General features: G+C 45.5%; 1 protein-coding gene across 1 annotated transcript in view; it reads left to right on the forward strand.

Moving 5' to 3' along the window:
• The window catches only part of CDH17 (cadherin 17), a 77,811-nt gene that overhangs the window by 21,277 nt on the left and 32,453 nt on the right, over positions 1-24,081 (forward strand). Inside the window, exons 7-10 of the mRNA XM_083187051.1 lie at positions 2,305-2,381; positions 6,481-6,672; positions 6,751-6,995; positions 10,821-10,951. Of these exons, the coding sequence (XP_083043177.1) occupies positions 2,305-2,381; positions 6,481-6,672; positions 6,751-6,995; positions 10,821-10,951 (645 nt within the window). The remainder of the gene's footprint in view (positions 1-2,304; positions 2,382-6,480; positions 6,673-6,750; positions 6,996-10,820; positions 10,952-24,081) is intronic.

Here is a 24,081-nt window from a genome sequence, read left to right on the forward strand (position 1 = left end):
AGTAGTAGTAGTAGTAGTAGTAGTAGTAGTGATAGTAGTAGTAGTAGTAGTAGTAGTGATAGTAGTAGTAGTGGTAGTAGTAGTAGGTAGTAGTAGTAGGTAGTAGTAGTAGTAGGTACAGTAGTAGTAGTAGGTAGCAGTAGTAGTAGTGGTAGTAGTAGTAGTGGTGGTGGTAGTAGTAGCAGTGATAGTAGTAGTGATAGTAGTGATAGTAGTAGTAGTAGTAGTGGTGGTAGTAGTAGGTAGTAGTAGTAGGTAGTAGTAGTAGGTAGTAGTAGTAGTAGTAGTAGTAGGTAGTAGTAGTAGGTACAGTAGTAGTAGTAGGTAGCAGTATTAGTAGAAGTAGTAGTGGTAGTAGTAGTAGTAGTGGTGGTGGTAGTAGTAGCAGTGCTAGTAGTAGTGATAGTAGTGATAGTAGTAATAGTAGTAGTAGCTAGTAGGTAGTAGTAGTAGTAGTAGTAGTAGAACTAGTTAACTAATTATGATTAAAAAGTTGAAAGAAAAAACAATGACATCAGCGCTCGCCCCCTGTTTGGCCATCTCTGGCCCAGATAAAGGTAAGCTCACACTGACTTTTATCTGCGAACAGGTAAAAAAATAATTTGATGGCCGACATTTGCTAGCCGCCAGGAGGCAGGCATTGAAGCACTCTATAAGCAGTGAATTTACGCTGCTTACGAGCTAACTTGAATCACCCCCTATCTACTTACAGTACCGCTCCCTTGCTTATTAGTTACAGCAGAGCTTGGCAAGCGCCGCGTCCGGTCCTACTGTTTTCTTTTGTTCTGTGTGAGTGATCTCTTTGTAATAAGGATATTTGATGGGCAAACGTTAAAGCCACAAATGATTGTGTTATGATCTTAGAATATTATAAGGGACATGTTATACAGTACAGTAGGTGGGTATTTTGTTATATTATCGTTCAATGCTTGCCTTTCATCATCTGGCAGGTATCTAGTATTGAATTAGATCAACACCAAAAGGTTTACATCCCCAAGGCTGACAGTGACAAAGGGTCAACACAAGCAAAACAGTCAACACTGAAAAGGTCGACACATGGAAAAAAAAATCTCCTGTTAACTTTTATCATGTGCCGACCATAGCCATGTCAATGCTGGTGCCGCTACGCTGTCATACTGGTTGACAGGTACAGCACCGTTAGCAGCAACAGGGTCAGCAGAGCAGGGAGAGCACCGCTCCTGCCGGGCACCTCCCTGCTTTACAGCTCTGCTGAGCAGCTAGCAACGGCCCTGGCGATGATGACATCATTCATTTGGGAAGATCAGTTTGTGTTTCAATATATAACCTGCAGATTTAAGCCCCATAGACACTATGCAATGAAGGCAGTCGATATTCAGGATAATTAAATCGTTAACGATATTATCGTGGATATCGTTCAGCATGTACGATGTCATTTATGACTAGGTGCATATCGCTCAGTGTCTACCAACCATAAAGTTTCATTTTCATAAAACAAGATGGTCATTGGTAAAGCAAATGTTTATCATTTGAAATCATAGTGTGTAGGCACTATACCAATCATTCTGTAGCTCTGGGGAGTTCAAGGGAAATCGTTAATGATATCATTGTCTGCCTTTCACATAGTGGTCCTTATTCTTGTTCACTCACAAAGACAAATTCCTTCCAAATGGACAAAACCATGTGCACTGCAGGTGGGGCAGATGTAACATGTGCAAAGAGATTTAGATTTGGCATGCCTCCCAACATTTCACTGCAGCTCGGCGGGAAAGTTTGCATGCCAAATTTTTCAGGGAGTGGCCTATTGGAAAGGGGGCATGGCCTGTACTCACGATGCAGCCACTTTCGCCACTGTGGGGGCATGCTCAGCATCTCCGTGAGCTGCTGGCTATGCCCCCAGCCCCTCCGGCTGCAGGAATGCATGTGCAAAGCATCTATTCAAGGATGACGGGGGGACTCCCACCTGCCCCACTGGTGGCCCTGGGAGGGACGTGGGAACGTCCCCAAAAAATGGACCATTCCCGCAATAAGCGGACAGTTGGGAGGTATGGATTTGGGTGAGTTATTTTGTTTCTGTGCAGGGAAAATACTGACTGCTTTATTTTTACACTGCAATATAGATCTCACTTTGAAGTAAAACCCCACCCAAATCTAATTCTCTCTGCACATGTTACATCTGCTCCACCTGCAGTGCACATGGTTTTGTCCATTTGAGTAGCAATTTGTCTTTGCAAGTGAACCAGAATAAGTGCCAGCGTGAAAGGGGGCTAAACACTTTTTTGCTTTCATACCTGGATTTTAATAATGACCTGTGCTTCTTTACAGCTCTGAGTACCGTCTGTCTGGTGATAGTAAATGTGATAGACATCAATGACAATATTCCAATCTTTGAAAGATCTGATGTGAGTATTTTCCAAAATTCTAAATTCCTGAGGTTTTGGTCTTTCATTTGTGTACCTTCTGTAAGATGTTCCCAAATGTAAAAGAGACTTTTGGTGTAGTGACGCTGTATCTAATTGCAGTGGGTTAAGGTGTTTGCCGATAGATGGCGTGGAGTTTTTTCCAGTTCCGCGTGTGCACGTGCGCATTGCTTTTCAATCAAAATGAGCAGTGGCCATCAATGAGCCGTTGGTAGATAGGGAAAAAACGCTGATCCAGATAATATTTTGGTTGAGATTGTTGATTTGAGGGTTTCTAACATATTGGATTTCCATGATTCCCAAACCCTGGCATTGGCAGAATGTTGAATTCAACTCAAATGAATGGGCCCTTTACTTGTAGCATTCATCTCATCATCCTTCTAGTCCACTCAGAACCACCCAAACTCTTTTGTTCTGCAACAAATGCCTAAAAGTTACACATTTAAGATAAATTTAAAATTAAACTTAAAAATATGCTAAATTGTAGCAAGGCAAACCCACTCTATCTTAAATGGCTACATGTAAAGTATATGTATCAGTTTTCCATGCAAACTGTGTACTCAAACACAGTATTATATTTGTGAATTAATTAATCAGCTTTTATATCTAGAACAAAAATTCGGTACAATTTTGATTGTATTGATCGGGTCGGAAAAATCGCGTCGATCGCATCGCATGCTAACCAAATCGCATGCGATGCGACCGACCCGAATTTTACATTGGAATCAATGTAAAATGGTCCCTGAGACGCGATTTTACATTGATTTCAATGTAAAAAGCCCCAAAACACTTTAATAGCAACCCCCCCCCCCCTGATGGTTGAAATCGCCCTCTATTGTTAACGCCACCCCACTATTGACGCCAACCCGAAGCTGCGCTCACCAAGCTATGTAAAATCAACTCCACATTGATCAACCCGATTTTAACTTTAACAATAATTTAACATTATTCTCTATGGGAAAATCGCGTTGATCGCGTCGGTGGCATCGCGGCCCATTATAATGGGCCGCGATGGACCCGATCAACGCGATTTTGTCTTTCACCGGCAAATACACTGGTGATTGACATAAAATCGGGTCCATCGCCTTGATCGCATGCCTTAAGTACCTTAAACTTAAGGCATGCGATCAACCCGACGGGCGCCGTGCTAGGAAATAAGTACCAAAAATTCTTTCTAGTTAAATTCCACCCCTACCCCCCCCCCCCCCCCCCCCCGAAAAAAAGAAAGGGGTTTAATTACTAATATGTGAGTTCGATTGAAGATGGGTTGTTGCTATTGGCAACGATTCAGATTCTATCCCATATTAGTAAATTAACCCCATAGAGAGAGATATAGCTATAGATTAATTGCCCATCCATGGCCTAACCCCAACCTCTTGCTGGGACAGCCTAACCCTCCAGTCCTTGCAAAATGTCTACATTAGGACTACAATCCATTTTGATGTGAGCAAATAATCTTTATACCGCCCCCAAAACGTCTGGAAGATTATTATTTACGCTGCCGGACTGCCAATAAAAGTGGTTTGGGTGGCTGCATATTTATCTAAAATATTACAACATTTACTTATTCAAAATGTTCATTATATACTGTACAAATCTGGTGCAACAACTCCTGGTGGCTATTTCCAGAGGCTCCAGATCATTGCAACTCTACTAGCCAAGAGGTTTGCCTAAAATTAATAATATAAGTTCATCAACGCTTTGGAAGAGATTCAATTGTAAGAGATAAAGTACCAACCAGTCAGCTCCTAACTGTCATTTTGCAAAAGCAGCCTGTACATTCTAAATAAGAAGCTGATTGATTAGTACAGTGATTTTCAACCGGTGTGCCGCGGCACACTAGTGTGCCGCGGCCAGCTGACAGGTGTGCCGCCATGCCTCGGGTCACGGCGACACACCAGCGGAGTTTCTATTTGACAGGGAGGACGGGCAGGCGGCTCGGCATCATCCGCCCCCCCCTGTCAGTGTGCGTCCATGTGCGCACTGCCCGCCCGCTCACGGCTCCCCCGCTGTGCACTGTCCGGGACTCGAGAGACGTGCTGTGCTGCTATGCAATAATCATATATCCCGCTGGACCACTAGCCAATGGGCGCTTGCGGTCCAGCAGCCAATCAACTGGTGGCTGCTGGACCGCGAGCGCCCATTGGCTAGTGGTCCAGCAGCGGGAGATATGAATATTACATATCAGCACAGCACGTCTCTCTCCCGTACATAGCGGGGGAGCCGTGAGCGGCACACTGGACGCACACTGACAGGGGGGAGGGGTCGTCGGCGTGTAAGCAGAGGCAGGAGGGGGGTTTGCACACGGACGCACACTGGGAGGAGGAGGTGGGGGGGAGTGAGGTGAGCGGGCCGGCTAACCATCGGCTGGCTATGGTGTACTCCCACCCACTCTCCCACCCTCCTGCAATCACCCAGCCACCCTCCCACTCCACTGCAGATACCCTCCCAGCCACCCTTCCACCCCACTGCAGATACCCTCCCAGCCACCCTTCCACCCCACTGCAGATACCCTCCCAGCCACCCTCCCACCCCACTGCAGATACCCTCCCAGTCACCCTCCCAGCCCACTGCAGATACCCTCCCAGCCACCCTCCCAGCCCACTGCAGATACCCTCCCAGCCACCCTCCCACCCCACTGCAGATACCCTCCCAGCCACCCTCCCACCCCACTGCAGATACCCTCCCAGCCACCCTCCCACCCCACTGCAGATACCCTCCCAGCCACCCTCCCACCCCACTGCAGATACCCTCCCACCCCACTGCAGATACCCTCCCAGCCACTCTCCCACCCCACTGCAGATACCCTCCCACCCTACTGCTCCCACCCTCCCTCCCTGCTGCACACTACTGGCGGTGCATTGAATTGCAAATAGCGGACGGGAGCCAGGAGTGGGCCACTGCACAGTTCTGTCCCCCTTGGCAACGAGCAAATTCAGTCCACCTTGGCATCGAGCATGAAGCCCCTGGCATTGAGCATGTAGGTAAGTGGCACTTATGTGTCAAATGTGTATGGTGTGTTATATAGTATGTCATGGGCATTGCGGTGTGTTATATAGTATGTCATGGGCATTGCGGAGTGTTATATAGTATGTCATGGGCATTGCGGAGTGTTACATAGTATGTCATGGGCATCATGTGTGGGCTTATGTGTAATCGGAATTACAAAGTTCACTAAAATGTGCAATGGGCATTACGGTGTGTGGCATAACATGTAATGGCCATTATGGCATGTGGTATACTATATAATGGGTGTGCGGTGTGTTGGCATTATGTTAAAAAATTTGGCGCGCGCCTTCGGCGCGCACTGTCCATATTGTCCCTCGTTTGAAAGAAATTTGGTGAGTCCTGGCATAATGTGTAATGGCCATTGCGGTATATGGCATAGCTTGTAATTGGCATCACGATGTGTGGCATAACTTGTAATGGCCATTAATGTGTGTGATATAACATGTAACTGGCATTATGGTATGCAAAATATCTGGAATATCTGATTAAAAAATGTTGGTGTGCCTTGGCAATTTTGAAGTCTTGTCTGGTGTGCCGCGACCTGAAAAAGGTTGAAAATCACTGGATTAGTATATAATCTCTCACTATTTTATCTCTTGACAAATTTTGAACATTACCCCATTTATCAAGGCCACCACATTGCAGTATGGTTTTGTCCCAATCCCAAACTTGTAATCTCTTCGTTGAATGTCAGAACACACAAAGGCCACCTGGTCATTAGGGTTGTCTCCTACAGAGTCTAGTGGCAGGGAAACAGTACCTGGAACCACTTGAATCTTTTGTCTTCTCAGATTGCCTGGTTTTATGCCCAACAGTGACTTCTAGTAGGCATGGGTGTGGTACAGATGGCAAAACCCACTGTAAATAGTCTCTTGATTCTCGTCCATAACCACTGACATGATGTTACAGTCAGTTTTAATTCAGTCAATGTCTAGGAAAGTCTGGTGTATGAAAAGCCATGCTCTGGGTAAATGTAATGTCAGATATCTGGTACCATTTGTCAGAAAAGTAGGAGACACATAGAAATGTTCTTTGTCGCCTGTGAGTCTTAGTCAACTCTTTTGTATTACAGTATGGGAGCGTAACCCTGCCAGAAGACGCCCCTTTAAAAACATTGGTGGCAGAAATTCAGGCCAACGACGCCGACCAACCAAATACTGGAAGCTCTATGATAATTTACCAGATAACCCAAGGAGATCCGGGTCGTATGTTTAAAATTGAAACGGATCCAAAAACAAATCGAGGATTTGTTAGAGTGGACTCTGTAAGTGACCGTATTGCCGCATATCACTTTTTGTATTTGTCCTAATTCTGTGCTGACAGTGGTTCCTCTCTCTTCCAGCCACTAGATTATGAACAGTATAGGCAACATCACTTAGTAATAGAAGCGAGAAACCCAGAGGATCTGATTACAGGCGTCGTGTATAATGACAGCTCCATTACGCACCTATTGGTGAATGTCACGGACGTGGATGAACGGCCAGTTTTTTCAAGTTCCACATATCAAGCGCAATTTCGTGAAGATATTCCAATAGGAACTAAGATAATAACTGTTGTTGCTTCAGATCCTGAAGGTGATGAGATCAGGTAAGTGGCTTCTCAATGAAACTTACCTATAACATAACTGCAAGAAGAATTTCCCCTGTCTTCCATTTTTTTGCCCAACCCCTTTTTCTCTATTTGCCCTGCCTTATTCTTATGATTGCGGCGGTGATATTATTATAACAAAGCAAGTAAGGGAAGTGAGGGAATGGTAGGAGAGAGGGGGGCAGAGGGACAAGCAGCACTGGGCACAGATGCAGCAGATGCCAGGGAGGGTGATACGAGGGGTGGATGGTGTAGCAGCATAAACAGGGGGCTTTCCTGGTTCCCATAATTTCGCAGCCCAACTACTCCAAAAGTGGGTGTGAGGAGCACAGGAGGCTGCTGTTTAGCTCCTAACAGCACAGAACCGGAACAAGGCCGCCACCATCTCCCAGGGAAGTTCTGTGCCGATTGATCCCAGAGTGGATGTCGTTCTCTAGACAGTATTGGTGGCTGCACCCAGCACACATCCCTGACACAATATGAGCGCAGAAGAGAAAACTATTGCACTAGGTCTTATTACTTTTATGGAATTTGCAAGATTTAGAGAATGCAAAAGAACCCCTCTTTTGTGTTTATGTATTAGGCATTAATTAATGAAACAAGAAAAAGGAGAACACAAGAATGTCAGTTTGCGGCACACTACCCATGTTTAGGCGCCACAAATGCCCCCAAAATGTTTAAGGGGTTGAATAAACACTCTAAAGTCGAGGGGGGGAGTGTTATTGTAACCCCCCCCCCCCCCCCCCCCAGGGGCAAACGCAGGATTTTCAGAAGGGGGTTTCCAAAGGGGCGGAGCAAAGCTCGGAGATGGACACTTAGGTGACCCAGTATATGCCGGGTCAGTTAAAGTATTATAGGTAGACCAAATGTATATAAATAATAATAATAATAATAATAATAAAATAAATATATACATATATATACATACATACATACACACACATACATACACATACATACATACATACATACATACATACATACAGACACACACACACACATATAAATATAACAGCGGTGTAGACCCCTGGGCATAGCAATGTATTGGGGCCCCTACCGATCCTCCAGCGGTAGGGGTGGTGGAAGCTTTGATGTCCCGCGGGTGGTAGGGGGTATTATATCAACCACTCAGCATGTAGGGCCTGGATCAGTAATTTCCACTTATTACCCCTTTACTGCACAGATGGTGGGAGATGAGGTGGGAGAAGGGGGCATTGGGCTAAATGAAGGGGCCCTGATACATAACTTCCAGGGTTATACAGGATGTTTAATATGCAGAGGAGGGGGGTATAGTGGAGTGGGCTTATTATTCATAATTTTCTGGTGGGAGGACAGCTTGCTTGACTGCAGATATCTCCAGTTCCCGGAAATAGATTTCTTAGATTTTAATGGAATTAAAAACTAGAGAATCCCACCTACCAAATAGTATTGGGGACTAGGGGTATCAGAGTTCAGGAGGAAGACCAATCTGCTGCCAACGAGAATATAAAACTACATACCAGGTGTGTGGAGCTGGAGCAGTAACCAGCTGCTGGAAGGCTGATATCTCTGGTTCTGGGAACAGTAGAGACAAGCTTCTAGCGTACTTCAAAGGGGGAGAGTCCCAGCTTTTGGAATATACCCTCAGATAAACTCTAATTCAGACAGAACCTGAAATATCTGACTGGGAAGAGCAATTAACAGGCTTGGATGGGGACCACTAATTTGAAGTCAGATATCTCCGGTTCCCAAGGGCCGATTTTTTAAATTCTTGTACCCATGGAAAGAGGGGACCCTCAGCTTTAAGACTAGGGTCCTAAGACTCCAGTGGGGTTTCTGAATACTCAGAAACCCCCCCTGCGTGCGCTACTGCCTCCCTCAGCAGCAGCATACCTACAGCATGTGCTGTGCTGACAGCAGGCTCAGCATGAGCTCTCACGCTGTCAGTGAGATGCTCATGCTGAGCCTGCTGTCAGCAACGCACATGCTGTAGGTGTGTGCTGATGACCGGGAGGGACAGAGGGGGAAGGGGTGTGTTGGACCAGGGCCCCGCACAGGCCCCTCCAGCAAGTCCGGGCCCAGGTAATAAGTATCGCATCTGATATATCGGCCGCCGTGAAACTAAACAAGTACTGTACCCGCTTTCCCTCCCTCTCGGCAGCCCGGCCTATGTGAATACCATCAGTACATCTGGACCGATGTTACCTGTGGGATCGCTATTGGTCATCTATGCTCCAAAAATAATATGGGCTAGTAATTGATCCTTTATAATCAGGATTTATTATATTAGTATTAGCCAGCACTTTGTTAATTAAACCTGTATTGGTCCCTTATAATGTTCAATTATTTTGCCCTGCAGGTCCAGATAGGTTGTAAAGATCTCATATACAGTAGTTCAAACAAGTTATATGTATCAATTGTATCCCTTCATTGTACTTTATGAGGGTTATACATTGTAACTATTTAATTTTTCACCAATCTAGACACACTGTTGGCTCTGTTCCCAGAGTATATTCATGCCCCTTTCAGACCGCACTTTTTAACCAGTATTTTGCTGTTTTTTAACCGTTTCAAAACGGTTATATGTGCGGTCTGAATGGTGCAGAACCGATTTACCGTTTAAAAAAAAGCAGTTTATGCTAAACAGTTAAAATGGAGGGTCCTACCCGTTTCAGACTCTGTATTTTGGCACTAAAATCGGGTCTGAAACGGTATTTAGGACCCAGCCAATGAGTGGACCCAGCGCAGTGAATATTTAATGAATGCTCATTTCAAACCTGTACACCCCCCCCCCCCCCCCAATGTGTTTAAGAAACCCGCCATGGGGACAGTTGTGCCTATACCTTGCAACGTGGCTTAGCATGGCATTCCCAGCCTCACACAAAAAGTTGGGTTGTGAAAGGGGTTTTACCTGGCAGTGTGAAAGGGGTTTTACCTGGCAGACCCATTTTTGGAAACGTTTTCAAATACAGGGTCAAAGCCAGTTATGTGGTATGAAAGCAGCATCAGTGTGCTATAATTTCTATCATTTGACAGGAAGTCATGTACTGAGGGTTACATCTGTTTAGTCCTGTTTAGTCCTAGCAGTCCTCCACTGATGGCAGCCCTGGTTCCAGATACTGTACAAATGCATTTGCTTTTAATACTTGTTTTCCAACTTAGAATCAGCCCCATGGTGTGCCAGGAGTCGGCTAAAACCAATCCTGGCTCTAGATCAACCCATATTTTTGTGTGAGGCTGTGAATGCCATGCTAAGCCACGTTGCAAGGTCAAATCTGGAACACTAGCAAAAAGTCAGTTGTTGGTGGTGGTGGGGAAAATACATGTGCACGGTCGAAAATTCAAATAGGGGAGCTACACCCACTGTCACCAACTGCCATTCCAAATTGACTCACTGGCAGTGGATGTGGCTCCCCTATTTCAATTTTGGACTGTGCTGGCAAGAAAAGAAAGTAATATCTAGAGAAATGAAAAAGTCATTGTAGGAGCTTGGCAGTCACCTGCTGGCATCCAGATTGTATAGACAGAACCATGTTCATGTTTTGGTTCTGGAGCAGGTTAATGGCATCAAAGACAAAGGTTTTGTTGCAATAGGGACATATTAGAAGAGAATGGGCCCATGCACAATCTCTGCCCAAGCCCCCCTTGTGATTTGTACAGCCAATGTGGGACTCTGGACAAGTATTAAAGGACTTGGGTGCAGAGTGTGTAGTGTGGTTCCCCCTGCACCGCACACCCTGACCCCATTATAAATGGGTCACTGCATTGTATCCATATTTACAATGGCTCATTTATTTGCATGTTGTTCACAAATGTTAACAAACTATTGTTTTCTACTTTTCCCAGTTTTTCATTGAGAGGAAACTCAAGGAATTGGCTTAGAATAGATGATATAACTGGGGATATCTACACCAATCTGCAAGTGGACCGTGAGATACAAACCCACTACCAGGTGGAAATAATTGCCAGAGAGCTAAGTAAGACACACATCGGTACTATCTATCTATCTATCTATCTATCTATCTATCTATCTATCTATCTATTTATCTTTCTTTCTTTCTATCTATCTATCTATCTACAGTATCTATTGGCACACACACATATACACATGCACATATACACATACACACAAACACAACACACACAAACAAATATATATATATATATATATATATATATACTTTCCATATGCCGGCACTCCATGAAGTAAGTTTCAGCAGGGTGGGTGCGCTTGTAACTTCCATACACTCAATCCAAAAGAAGGCACTCCACGCAGTATTTCATGCAAATAAAGCGGCTGTATTCAATGCTCCATAATGCCAAGTACTTTCGGAGCCTTCCGCTCCTTCATCAGGGCTTGGGCAACAGCAGTAACAACACTTCACCAACAGCAATGTGTCCCCAACACCCCCCCACATAAAACAGACTTTTATACATTACCAGCGTCTCCTCGCCCTGCCCGGCAACGATGTCAGCGTTCCGGAAGTCCTGGACCCGAACTTCCGGTCTCCGAATGCGGAAGTCCTGGACACGCATCCTCATGCGTTCCAGCAACCAAGTTCCGCGTTCCACCTTGCTTCCGGGTCTCTGACACTCCCCGGTCCGGCCAGACTTCTAATACCGCTGCAGCGGAATGTGAGAACGCTGTTTAATTTGGCACATCTGAAATACACAAATAAATACATGAACCTGTGTACCACATACATCAATACTAAAACAAAACATTATATACAGAACTAAAAAATGAAAAATAGACATTTAGAATAAAGAAATATATATAAATATGCAAATGAGTTCAATAGCTTGATGACAAATAACCTTTATACTAAACTGTTCCAGTTTGTTTTATCATTAAGACCATTAGGTCTAATAGTATTGAGACGCAGTATCCACTGTGTCTCTCTAACTAAAAGGGCCCTTGCCCTATCCCCACCTCTTGGGCTAGCGGGAATGTGATCGATGATGAAATATTTTAAAGATTCTAGAGAATGGCATTTCTCCAGAAAATGTTTGGGGACAGGTTGGTCCACTAATTTCCCTTTTAATGTGTTACTGATTGCCGACCTGTGTGCGGCCATTCTCTCCTTAAATTTCCTTGTGGTCTGTCCCACATAGAACAGACCACAAGGACACACAATAATATATATTACAAATGAGGAGTTGCACGACAACACAGATCTAATATCGTACATTTTCTCATAGTGAGGATGTTTGAAAAACTTGCAAGATAACATAAATTTACAAGTCGCACAGTTGGCACAGCTATAGCAACCTGGAGGTTTCTGGTACACATTGGGTAATTTAGGTGGATTTCTGTCCGTTATATCAGCTTTGACTAATCTATCTCGGAGATTACGGCCACGGGTATACGCCAATAGAGGCCTTTTATTGGCCAGGGCAGGAAGGTCCCTGTCAGTTGCCACTATGGGCCAGAGTGCCTTTGTGGCACGTCTGATAATTGGGCTGGTGAGTGTGAACTCATTTACCCAAGGGATTATTTCCTTTTTCTCTTTCTTTTTAGGTTTAAGAAGCTCCTCCCTTTTCATTTTGAGAACCCGTTCCTTCTGCGATAATAGATTATCCATCTCATAGCCTCGATCAAAGAATTTTTTCACCATTTTGTCTAGCTCACTGGGTATCATTTCTAAGTCACTTGTGATGCGTGCCACCCGCATCATTTGTGACAAAGGCAGACTTTTTTTAAGTGATGGGGGATGATGGCTTGATGCCCTCAATAAGGTATTTCTGTCTGTTACTTTTGTATATATCCCCGTAGAGATTTTACCATCTTTCACTGACACTAGTACGTCTAGGAAATTGGCCTGTGTCAGGCTATAGCTGAATGTGAATTTAATGAACTGACTTGTGGCATTAATATGATTCATACAATTAATGAAGGACTCCTCCCCCCCCGTCCACACCAGGAACACATCATCAATGTACCGTGTGTACATGACGATGTGCTCCCTGATGTGGGCGGGTGCAAAGAAGAGATCCTCCTCCACCTCAAACATGTATACGTTCGCGTAAGAGGGGGCCACGGATGACCCCATGGCACACCCTCTCCGCTGAACGTAAAACATGCCGTCGAACAAGAAATAGTTACGACACAAAGTAAGTTCCAACAACTTAAGAAACAAGGCATGATCAAACAGTACAGGGTCCAGGTATTTTTGTAAGAATTTTTTCATTGCCCTGAGGCCCCCCTCATGCGGAATGGACGTGTATAAACTAGACACGTCCAGACAGCACAAGAGGGCCCCAGGGGGGACCTCAACCAATTCCCCCAATTTTTGCAGGAAAGTGGTTGTGTCTTTCAAAAACGTTTTCTGCAATGGTAACAACGGCTGCAAAATACTGTCCAGTAACTGTGACGCCGGCTGGAGCAAGGAATTACAAGCGGAGATAATAGGTCTCCCGGGTGGCTTTTCAGGGTTCTTATGCAGCTTTGGCAGCGTATAAATGACTGGAACCACAGGGTGCTGCACCTGTAAAGCTGTCATGACCTTTTTGGGAATCAACTTCTCCCTGCATGCTGACTCTAGGATGTTGAATAGTTCCTTCTGATACACAGATGTTGGATCACGTATCATCCGAGAATACACCTCAGCATCCGATAGTTGATTTAAAATCTCCGATTTGTAATCCGATTTATTAAGGACCACAATCGCCCCGCCTTTGTCCGCGGGGCGAATTACAATGGAGCTGTCCTTCTGAAGATCCGATAATGCTCCAAGTTCTTCCTTGGTCATATTAGGTCGAATTCTGTAAGGAGTAGCAAGAAACCTGTCCACAGAGTTGTCCATTAGCCTTATAAAGGTTTTCAAAGAGCCATTTTGTGATGGTGGGTCAAAGTTGGAATGTGAGGCTCTTGAGAGAAATGGGTCGAAAATCGAGTCAGTCACCATCGATGTTTTATCCTGGAAAAATTCTTTCCGGCGTAATTGCCTTGAAAATTTGTGCAGTGATGCTTTCCAGTTGTATTCATTATGTGAATTTGTTGGAATGAAACTTAAACCTTGATTTAGGACCCGAGTCTCTGCTGGTGACAAAACTCTGTTTGATAAATTAAAAATCATATTTTCAGCTTCGTTGAGGCTACCACGGCTGCTTTGCGCACTTCTCTTACTCTGGCCCCCCCGACGGGTGGGAGCGAATCTGCGGGGGCCCCCCTGGCCCCTCTCCCTAAAGGGACCCTCCGAGTAATGGGGTTTTCATTCTCAGAGATCATGAAGTCACTGTCACTGCTTGACCTCTCTTGATCTGTTTTTGCACCCCTCTTTTGCCATGGCCTCCGCTTTCTGAAGCTTGATCGATCTGGGCGGGCTCTTTCTCCTCCAGACAACCATAGGTACACTTTATGATCCTCATAATCGGTATCAACTGCCAGTTTCTTACTTTTTTTAAACTTAATCAGTTCTTTTTTATATTGATCACACTGGACTTCCAATTTCTGCAACCATCCCCCACTGCTCTCCTGGTCCAGTAAATTTTTATATTCAGTTTGCAATGCCGCAATCTTCTGTCTGGAGTTTGTCAGCTCTCTGTTCGCCTCCTCTACCACGAGGACCATAAGGTCAAACGCACATTTGTTTAAAATGGCTATCCACCTCCGTACAAATTCGGGGCTATTTCGGCCAATGGTGGGCACATTGCGGACCCTGAAGCCTCGTGGTATCTTCCTCTCTTTATAATAATTGGACAGAGAGACACTATGTAAGAGGTAATCTGTCTCCCTGCGGCGTAACTTTAAGAGCTGATGATATATATCCTCCATATTCATTTCAGAATCTAGTGATGTGTCGCATTCTTGTGAGATAATAGCTTCTATCTCATCCTGAGTGAAGCTGAACATTTCACCTGGTGGAACGGCTCCCGCCATGTTCATATCCCCACTCTGGGGGGTAGCACTCAAGTTGTCCATCATATCACAAACAGGAAAACTCACTTGAATTGATGTTGTAACACCACATACACATAAAAGTCCAATACTTGATGCACTCTGATGGGCGCTAAGTAGGACGGCTGGGGACTCCACAAATAAAACACACTGGTGCCTTGCAACTAATGCCTGACAGGCATTTCAACATATACTTTCCATATGCCGGCACTCCATGAAGTAAGTTTCAGCAGGGTGGGTGCGCTTGTAACTTCCATACACTCAATCCAAAAGAAGGCACTCCACGCAGTATTTCATGCAAATAAAGCGGCTGTATTCAATGCTCCATAATGCCAAGTACTTTCGGAGCCTTCCGCTCCTTCATCAGGGCTTGGGCAACAGCAGTAACAACACTTCACCAACAGCAATGTGTCCCCAACACCCCCCCACATAAAACAGACTTTTATACATTACCAGCGTCTCCTCGCCCTGCCCGGCAACGATGTCAGCGTTCCGGAAGTCCTGGACCCGAACTTCCGGTCTCCGAATGCGGAAGTCCTGGACACGCATCCTCATGCGTTCCAGCAACCAAGTTCCGCGTTCCACCTTGCTTCCGGGTCTCTGACACTCCCCGGTCCGGCCAGACTTCTAATACCGCTGCAGCGGAATGTGAGAACGCTGTTTAATTTGGCACATCTGAAATACACAAATAAATACATGAACCTGTGTACCACATACATCAATACTAAAACAAAACATTATATACAGAACTAAAAAATGAAAAATAGACATTTAGAATAAAGAAATATATATAAATATGCAAATGAGTTCAATAGCTTGATGACATATATATATTAGAGATGAGCGTTCCGGATCCCCGAGATCCGACAGATCAGAATATCGGGGATCCGGGCCAGATCCGAGCCGGCTCCGGAGTTCCCGCCTGAATTCCGGATTAATAACGAGGCCGAACGTCATCATCGCGCTGTCGGATTCTCGCGGGAGCGGGATCTTTTAAAAGACGCACGCGCGCCCCGCCATCTTCACTCCAATCTTGGAGAGGGAAGAGGGTGGTTGGGAAGCTCCGTGTGCTCCGTGCTGTGCTCTGTGCCATGTGCTCCGTGACCTGACCTGTGCCCTCACTGCCCTGTGCTGTGCTCCATGCCATGTGCTCCGTGCTGTGCTCCGTGACCTGCCCTCACTGCCCTGTGCTGTGCTCCATGCCATGTGCTCCGTGCTGTGCTGTGCTCCATGACCTGCCCTCACTGCCCTGTGTTGTAGACTTGAGAGTCAGTGACTGTTTATAGCAGGGTTGCCGACTTTCTAAAAATCCTCTCCGGGAGAAGCCCGGAGAGGAATCTTGCATTACGCGTTTTGGGGGCGGGGCTTAACCGTGATGTCATTAAGCCCCGCCCCATTACAACAAATAGTCGTAATAACAGTTATCCATGGAGGGGGCGGGGCTAAAACGTCACGATTGTGCCGTTTTAGCTCCGCCCTGTTAATGACGATTAAATATGACCAGAGAGTCAATAAGTGAAAAGCGCTGGTTACGTAATAAGTCCGCAACCAACGTACCCTTTATACCTAACTACGTGCGAACAAAGCGTAGCGTACCTTTTATTGTATTATGTACACCAAGAACCAATACCTTAATCAGAGATTCCTTCGCAGTACTTTGTCTCTAATCTGCGAATATACCTTATCGGACTGTGTCCGTAATATACCTTGTCGCTATTATGCGAATAAACAGACACGACCACTGTATATAAATAAGGAGATAAGAACTCCGTGAAAAGGTTGTATTTAAGTCCCTAATGGACAAAAGGGGGTTACAGAAATAAGAATAAACAGGTATAACAAGTAATACAATATACTAACAATGAATACTAAACAGGCTCTGCTAAGGGGAAAGAATACAGATACAAGACACAACCAGCCAACTATACAATAAGTATAAATACCGTTAATGCAACCGTTACCCGTCTCATCAAATATGCGAAGTGCAGTCCGGTCAGAGCTCACTATCGTTCAGGGCTGAACTATAGTCCGGTAGAAAAGTCATGGGAAGGTAGATGTGCCGAAGAGACCCTGGCTGCTCTGGGTCGCCTATCTTATAGGGTCAGAAAGGGGAGGTCAAAGGCCGTTCTCATTGGTCGGAGGTCGTATGTCAGTTCAGCTGTGATTGGGGGGTTAGATGCTGCACCTGGTCTGACTAGGTGCAGGGGAGTGAACTTTAAGAGTCCTTTGTTTGATGGTTTCGGCGTCAGCAGTGATAAGAACCAGTTTCATCTAAATTCCTTTGTTACATACTTTCAACAGAAACTGTCTCTGGAATATGGATTATGTTCATAACTATCGGGCCGTGTATATTGCAAAATATTCGCAATGACCGGAATACTGTGCATAATGAACGGAACGGAACGGTACTAAACATGATACAGACAGATGCGTGCAGGGCTAACTAAGCTATGTGTGGCGTTCTAAACCTTTAACTATATTTCATTTAGTGTAAGTATGTTATTATGAATTTATGTGTGATAGTATGGCTACTCTTCTGGTCCACTTTGTCACACATACTCGGGTATGGAAACTTTATTTGCGCAACTCTGCGAACCAAAATGGCGGCCATACTATCCTAAAATGGCGTGTGTGCACCTAGACTTCCATAGCCCCCTCCCCTGAGACCCGTGGATTGCGGCATATAAATGCCGCGATCGGGGGGCTCAGTGGGGGTCCCCCTGATTCCGGGAGGGTTGCCCACCCTTCCGGGGGCCGGGAGGAAGGACCCGATTTTCGGAAGACTCCCGCAAATTCCGGGAGGGTCGGCAACCCTGGTTTATAGGCCTGAGCCCTGTAGTGTGATTTAACTAACTAGGTGCTGCAGTGCTCACACGCAGGGGCTGCAGTGTCCACTGTCCAGGGGCTGTCCTGTGGCCCGTGCCCTGTTGTGATTTATTTAGCCCTAAGCCCTGTGTTGTGATTTATTTTATTTAGCCCTGAACCCTGTGTTTTTTTGTGATTTAACTAACTAACTCAGTGCTGCAGTGCTCACACGCAGGGGCTGCAGTGCTGCTGAGTAGTACACTGTGTACAGGGGCAGCATTAATACAAGGGGCTGTGTCCAGTGTGACGGCCTATATCTTATCCATTGTCCAGTGTCACGAGTCACTCACGACATATATCCTGTGTCCTGTCCTGTGTGACGACTGACGACATATCCTGTATCCAGTGTGACGACATATATCCTGTGTCCAGTGTGACGACATATATTCTGTGTCCAGCGTGACATATATCCATTGTCCAGTGTGACGACATATATCCTGTGTCCAGTGTGACGACATATATCCAGTGTCCAGTGTGACGACATATATCCTGTGTCCAGTGTGATGACATATATCCTGTGTCCAGTGTGACGACATATATCCTGTGTCCAGTGTGACGACATATATCCAGTGGCCAGTGTGACGACAATATATCCTGTGTCCAGTGTCACAAGTCACAACATATATCCTGTGTACAGTGTGACGACATATATCCTGTGTCCAGTGTGACGACATATATCCTGTGTCCAGTGTGACGACATATATTCTGTGTCCAGCGTGACATATATCCATTGTCCAGTGTGACGACATATATCCTGTGTCCAGTGTGACGACATATATCCAGTGTCCAGTGTGACGACATATATCCTGTGTCCAGTGTGAAGACATATATCCTGTGTCCAGTGTGACGACATATATCCTGTGTCCAGTGTGACGACATATATCCAGTGGCCAGTGTGACGACAATATATCCTGTGTCCAGTGTCACAAGTCACAACATATATCCTGTGTACAGTGTGACATGTAATGTGTGCCGGCATATATCCTGTGTCCAGCGTGACCTATATCCATTGTCCAGTGTGACGACATATATCCTGTGTCCAGTGTGACGACATATATCCTGTGTCCAGTGTGACGACATATATCCTGTGTCCTGCGTGACATATATCCATTGTCCAGTGTGACGACATATATCCTGTGTCCAGTGTGACGACATATATCCAGTGGCCAGTGTGATGACAATATATCCTGTGTCCAGTGTCACAAGTCACAACATATATCCTGTGTCCAGTGTGACGACATATATCCTGTGTCCAGTGTGACGACATATATCCTGTGTCCAGTGTGACGACATATATCCAGTGGCCAGTGTGACGACAATATATCCTGTGTCCAGTGTCACAAGTCACAACATATATCCTGTGTCCAGTGTGACATGTAATGTGTGCCGGCATATATCCTGTGTCCAGCGTGACCTATATCCATTGTCCAGTGTGACGACATATATCCTGTGTCCAGTGTGACGACATATATCCTGTGTCCAGTGTGACGACATATATCCAGTGGCCAGTGTGACGACAATATATCCTGTGTCCAGTGTCACAAGTCACAACATATATCCTGTGTCCAGTGTGACATGTAATGTGTGCCGGCATATATCCTGTGTCCAGCGTGACCTATATCCATTGTCCAGTGTGACGACATATATCCTGTGTCCACTGTGACGACATATATCCTGTGTCCAGTGTGACGACATATATCCTGTGTCCAGTGTGACGACATATATCCTGTGTCCAGCGTGACATATATCCATTGTCCAGTGTGACGACATATATCCTGTGTCCAGTGTGACGACATATATCCAGTGGCTAGTGTGACGACAATATATCCTGTGTCCAGTGTCACAAGTCACAACATATATCCTGTGTCCAGTGTGACAACATATATCCTGTGTCCAGTGTGACGACATATATCCAGTGGCCAGTGTGACGACAATATATCCTGTGTCCAGTGTCACAAGTCACAACATATATCCTGTGTCCAGTGTGACGACATATATCCTGTGTCCAGTGTGACGACATATATTCTGTGTCCAGCGTGACATATATCCATTGTCCAGTGTGACGACATATATCCTGTGTCCAGTGTGACGACATATATCCTGTGTCCAGTGTGACGACATATATCCTGTGTCCAGCGTGACATATATCCATTGTCCAGTGTGACGACATATATCCTGTGTCCAGTGTGACGACATATATCCAGTGGCCAGTGTGACGACAATATATCCTGTGTCCAGTGTCACAAGTCACAACATATATCCTGTGTCCAGTGTGACATGTAATGTGTGCCGGCATATATCCTGTGTCCAGCGTGACCTATATCCATTGTCCAGTGTGACGACATATATCCTGTGTCCACTGTGACGACATATATCCTGTGTCCAGTGTGACGACATATATCCTGTGTCCAGTGTGACGACATATATCCTGTGTCCAGCGTGACATATATCCATTGTCCAGTGTGACGACATATATCCTGTGTCCAGTGTGACGACATATATCCAGTGGCCAGTGTGACGACAATATATCCTGTGTCCAGTGTCACAAGTCACAACATATATCCTGTGTCCAGTGTGACGACATATATCCAGTGGCCAGTGTGACGACAATATATCCTGTGTCCAGTGTCACAAGTCACAACATATATCCTGTGTCCAGTGTGACGACATATATCCTGTGTCCAGCGTGACATATATCCATTGTCCAGTGTGACGACATATATCCTGTGTCCAGTGTGACGACAAATATCCTGTGTCCAGTGTGACGACATATATCCTGTGTCCAGCGTGACATATATCCATTGTCCAGTGTGACGACATATATCCTGTGTCCAGTGTGACGACATATATCCAGTGGCCAGTGTGACGACAATATATCCTGTGTCCAGTGTCACAAGTCACAACATATATCCTGTGTCCAGTGTGACATGTAATGTGTGCCGGCATATATCCTGTGTCCAGCGTGACCTATATCCATTGTCCAGTGTGACGACATATATCCTGTGTCCACTGTGACGACATATATCCTGTGTCCAGTGTGACGACATATATCCTGTGTCCAGTGTGACGACATATATCCTGTGTCCAGCGTGACATATATCCATTGTCCAGTGTGACGACATATATCCTGTGTCCAGTGTGACGACATATATCCAGTGGCCAGTGTGACGACAATATATCCTGTGTCCAGTGTCACAAGTCACAACATATATCCTGTGTCCAGTGTGACGACATATATCCTGTGTCCAGTGTGACGACATATATCCTGTGTCCAGCGTGACATATATCCATTGTCCAGTGTGACGACATATATCCTGTGTCCAGTGTGACGACATATATCCTGTGTCCAGTGTGACGACATATATCCTGTGTCCAGCGTGACATATATCCATTGTCCAGTGTGACGACATATATCCTGTGTCCAGTGTGACGACATATATCCAGTGGCCAGTGTGACGACAATGTATCCTGTGTCCAGTGTCACAAGTCACAACATATATCCTGTGTCCAGTGTGACGTAATGTGTGCCGGCATATATCCTGTGTCCAGCGTGACCTATATCCATTGTCCAGTGTGACGACATATATCCTGTGTCCACTGTGACGACATATATCCTGTGTCCAGTGTGACGACATATATCCTGTGTCCAGTGTGACGACATATATCCTGTGTCCAGCGTGACATATATCCATTGTCCAGTGTGACGACATATATCCTGTGTCCAGTGTGACGACATATATCCAGTGGCCAGTGTGACGACAATATATCCTGTGTCCAGTGTCACAAGTCACAACATATATCCTGTGTCCAGTGTGACGACATATATCCTGTGTCCAGTGTGACGACATATATCCTGTGTCAAGCGTGAAATATATCCATTGTCCAGTGTGACGACATATATTCTGTGTCCAGTGTGACGACATATATCCAGTGTCCAGTGTGACGACATATATCCTATGTCCAGTGTGACGACATATATCCTGTGTCCAGTGTGACGACATATATCCTGTGTCCAGTGTGACGACATATATCCTGTGTCCAGTGTGACGACATATATCCTGTGTCCAGTGTGACGACATATATCCATTGTCCAGTGTGACGACATATATCCTGTGTCCAGTGTGACGACATATATCCTGTGTCCAGTGTGACGACATATATCCTGTGTCCAGTGTGACGACATATATCCATTGTCCAGTGTGACGACATATATCCTGTGTCCAGTGTGACGACATATATCCTGTGTCCAGTGTGACGACATATATCCAGTGTAACGGGCTGTGTCCAGGGGCAGTGTCCAGTGACCAGGGGCAGTGTCCAATGTCACAGGCTGTGTCCAGTGTAAAAAATCAGAAAAATAAATAAAAGTATAAAAAAAAATTTTTTTTGGAGGATGATGGAGGAGGAAATAGTGGGAGATCAGCAACCTGACAGAACTTCTGAAGCTGCTACCAGCAGTCAGATTCATGATGGCAAGGCCGATGGTCAAAGGCCTAGAGGCCATGTAAAAGCAAAGCAGAAATCTCATTTTACAATGGTCCATAAAAAAAAAATTAAGTCACGTGCGGAGAAAAATAAAATTGGCAATATGCCGTTCACCACACGCAGTGGGAAGGAAAGGCTACGGCCTTGGCCTTTGTTTCTGACTGATGGTACAGCGTCTCAGAAGAATGATGGTAGCCCTTCTGCTACTACAAAAAAAAGAATGAAAGTTTTTAAGACAAAGACGAGTTCACAAATGTCACAAATCCCAGAGGAGAGTCTAAGTGTGTCAGCGGATGCGATATGTGAGCCGGACCTTTCAAATACTGTTTGTGAAGAGGAGGTTCATTCCACCATTTGCATGCCCTCTGCAAGTGTGTGCAAGAGCATCCCCAGTCAAGATTTTGACCTGGTTATTGAGGATGCTTCTGAGGAATTGGACGTGGATTCTGTTGGTGAAGCTGGCACACAGAGGGATGCGGATGATGACGATGTTGGGGATGATGTTGTTTGTTTTAAGGCACCGACGGAGACAGTTGTTGTCCGGGGTGTGGAAAAGCCCATTGTCATGCCAGGGCAAAAGACCAAAAAATCCACCTCGTATGTATGGAATTATTTCTACCCAAATCCGGACAACAACTGTCAAGCCGTGTGTAGCGTTTGCAAAGCTATTGTAAGTAGAGGTAAGGACGTGCAGCACCTTGGGACCTCCTCACTGTTACGTCATTTGCAGCGCATCCATCAGAAGTTTTTGTCAAAAGAAACTGTGAACAAACATGTAGCAGCCCGCCCAGCGTCACCGTCCTGCTCCCCTTTCTCTGTTAAATCCAAGGTCCTGCAATCTCCTCAAACAACTGCATCATCCCCATCCTCAGAGATTATGGGATTGGGAAGTAGTCCTGCACCCAATGTCATGATCCTGACTGAATCCTCTCCTATCCTGGATTCCTCAGAAGCATCCTTATCAGGTACACCTGTTGCTTCTGCTGCTGGTGCTGCTGCTGCTGCTTCCAGGAAGGGGACCAGGAATGCTAGTCCTGATCACTTAGCCAAGCAACTGACTGTAAATCAATCCTTTGAAAGGGGGATGAAGTATGCCAGCAGTCACCCCGTTGCACAGCGTATTACTGACGCCATAACAACTATGTTGGTAATAGACGTGTGTCCAGTATCCGCAATTAATTCTGTGGGTTTTACCTAGTTGCTAGAGATCCTGTGTCCCCGTTACCAAATTCCATCTAGGTTCCACTTCTCCAGGAAGGCAATACCCAGACTGTACACGGACATTAAAAAAAGCGTTGTTACCGTCCTTAAAAATGCCTCTGTACCCACTGTCCACTTAACCACGAATATGTGGACAAGTGGAACAGGGCAAACAAAAGACTACATGTCTGTGACTGCTCACTGGGTGGATGTATTGCCTTCAGCAGCAGCACCAACAGCAGCAGCAGCAGCAACATCATCTCCCATTGCTATTCAGAGGCAGGCTACACTGTGTATCACCGGTTTCAGTAAAAGGCACACAGCGGAAAACCTCCTAGAAAAACTACGGGAAGTCATTGCGCAATGGCTTACCCCACTTGGACTCTCCTCGGGATTTGTGGTATCCGACAATGCCACCAATATTGTGAGTGCATTACATGTGGGCGAATTCCAACATGTCCCATGTTTTGCTCACACAGTAAATTTGGTGGTGCAGCATTTCTTGAAAAAGGACAGGGGTGTTCAAGAGATGTTGTCAGTTGTTCGGAAAATTTGTGGACATTTTCGACATTCTGCAAGTGCGTGCAGGAGATTGCAAGACTTGCAAGAAAAGCTAAATTTGCCCTGCCATCAGCTGAAGCAAGAGGTGGTCACGAG

The sequence above is a fragment of the Crinia signifera genome, chromosome 5, assembly GCF_055691185.1.
Source record: "Crinia signifera chromosome 5, ASM5569118v1, whole genome shotgun sequence".
Lineage (NCBI taxonomy): Eukaryota > Metazoa > Chordata > Amphibia > Anura > Myobatrachidae > Crinia > Crinia signifera.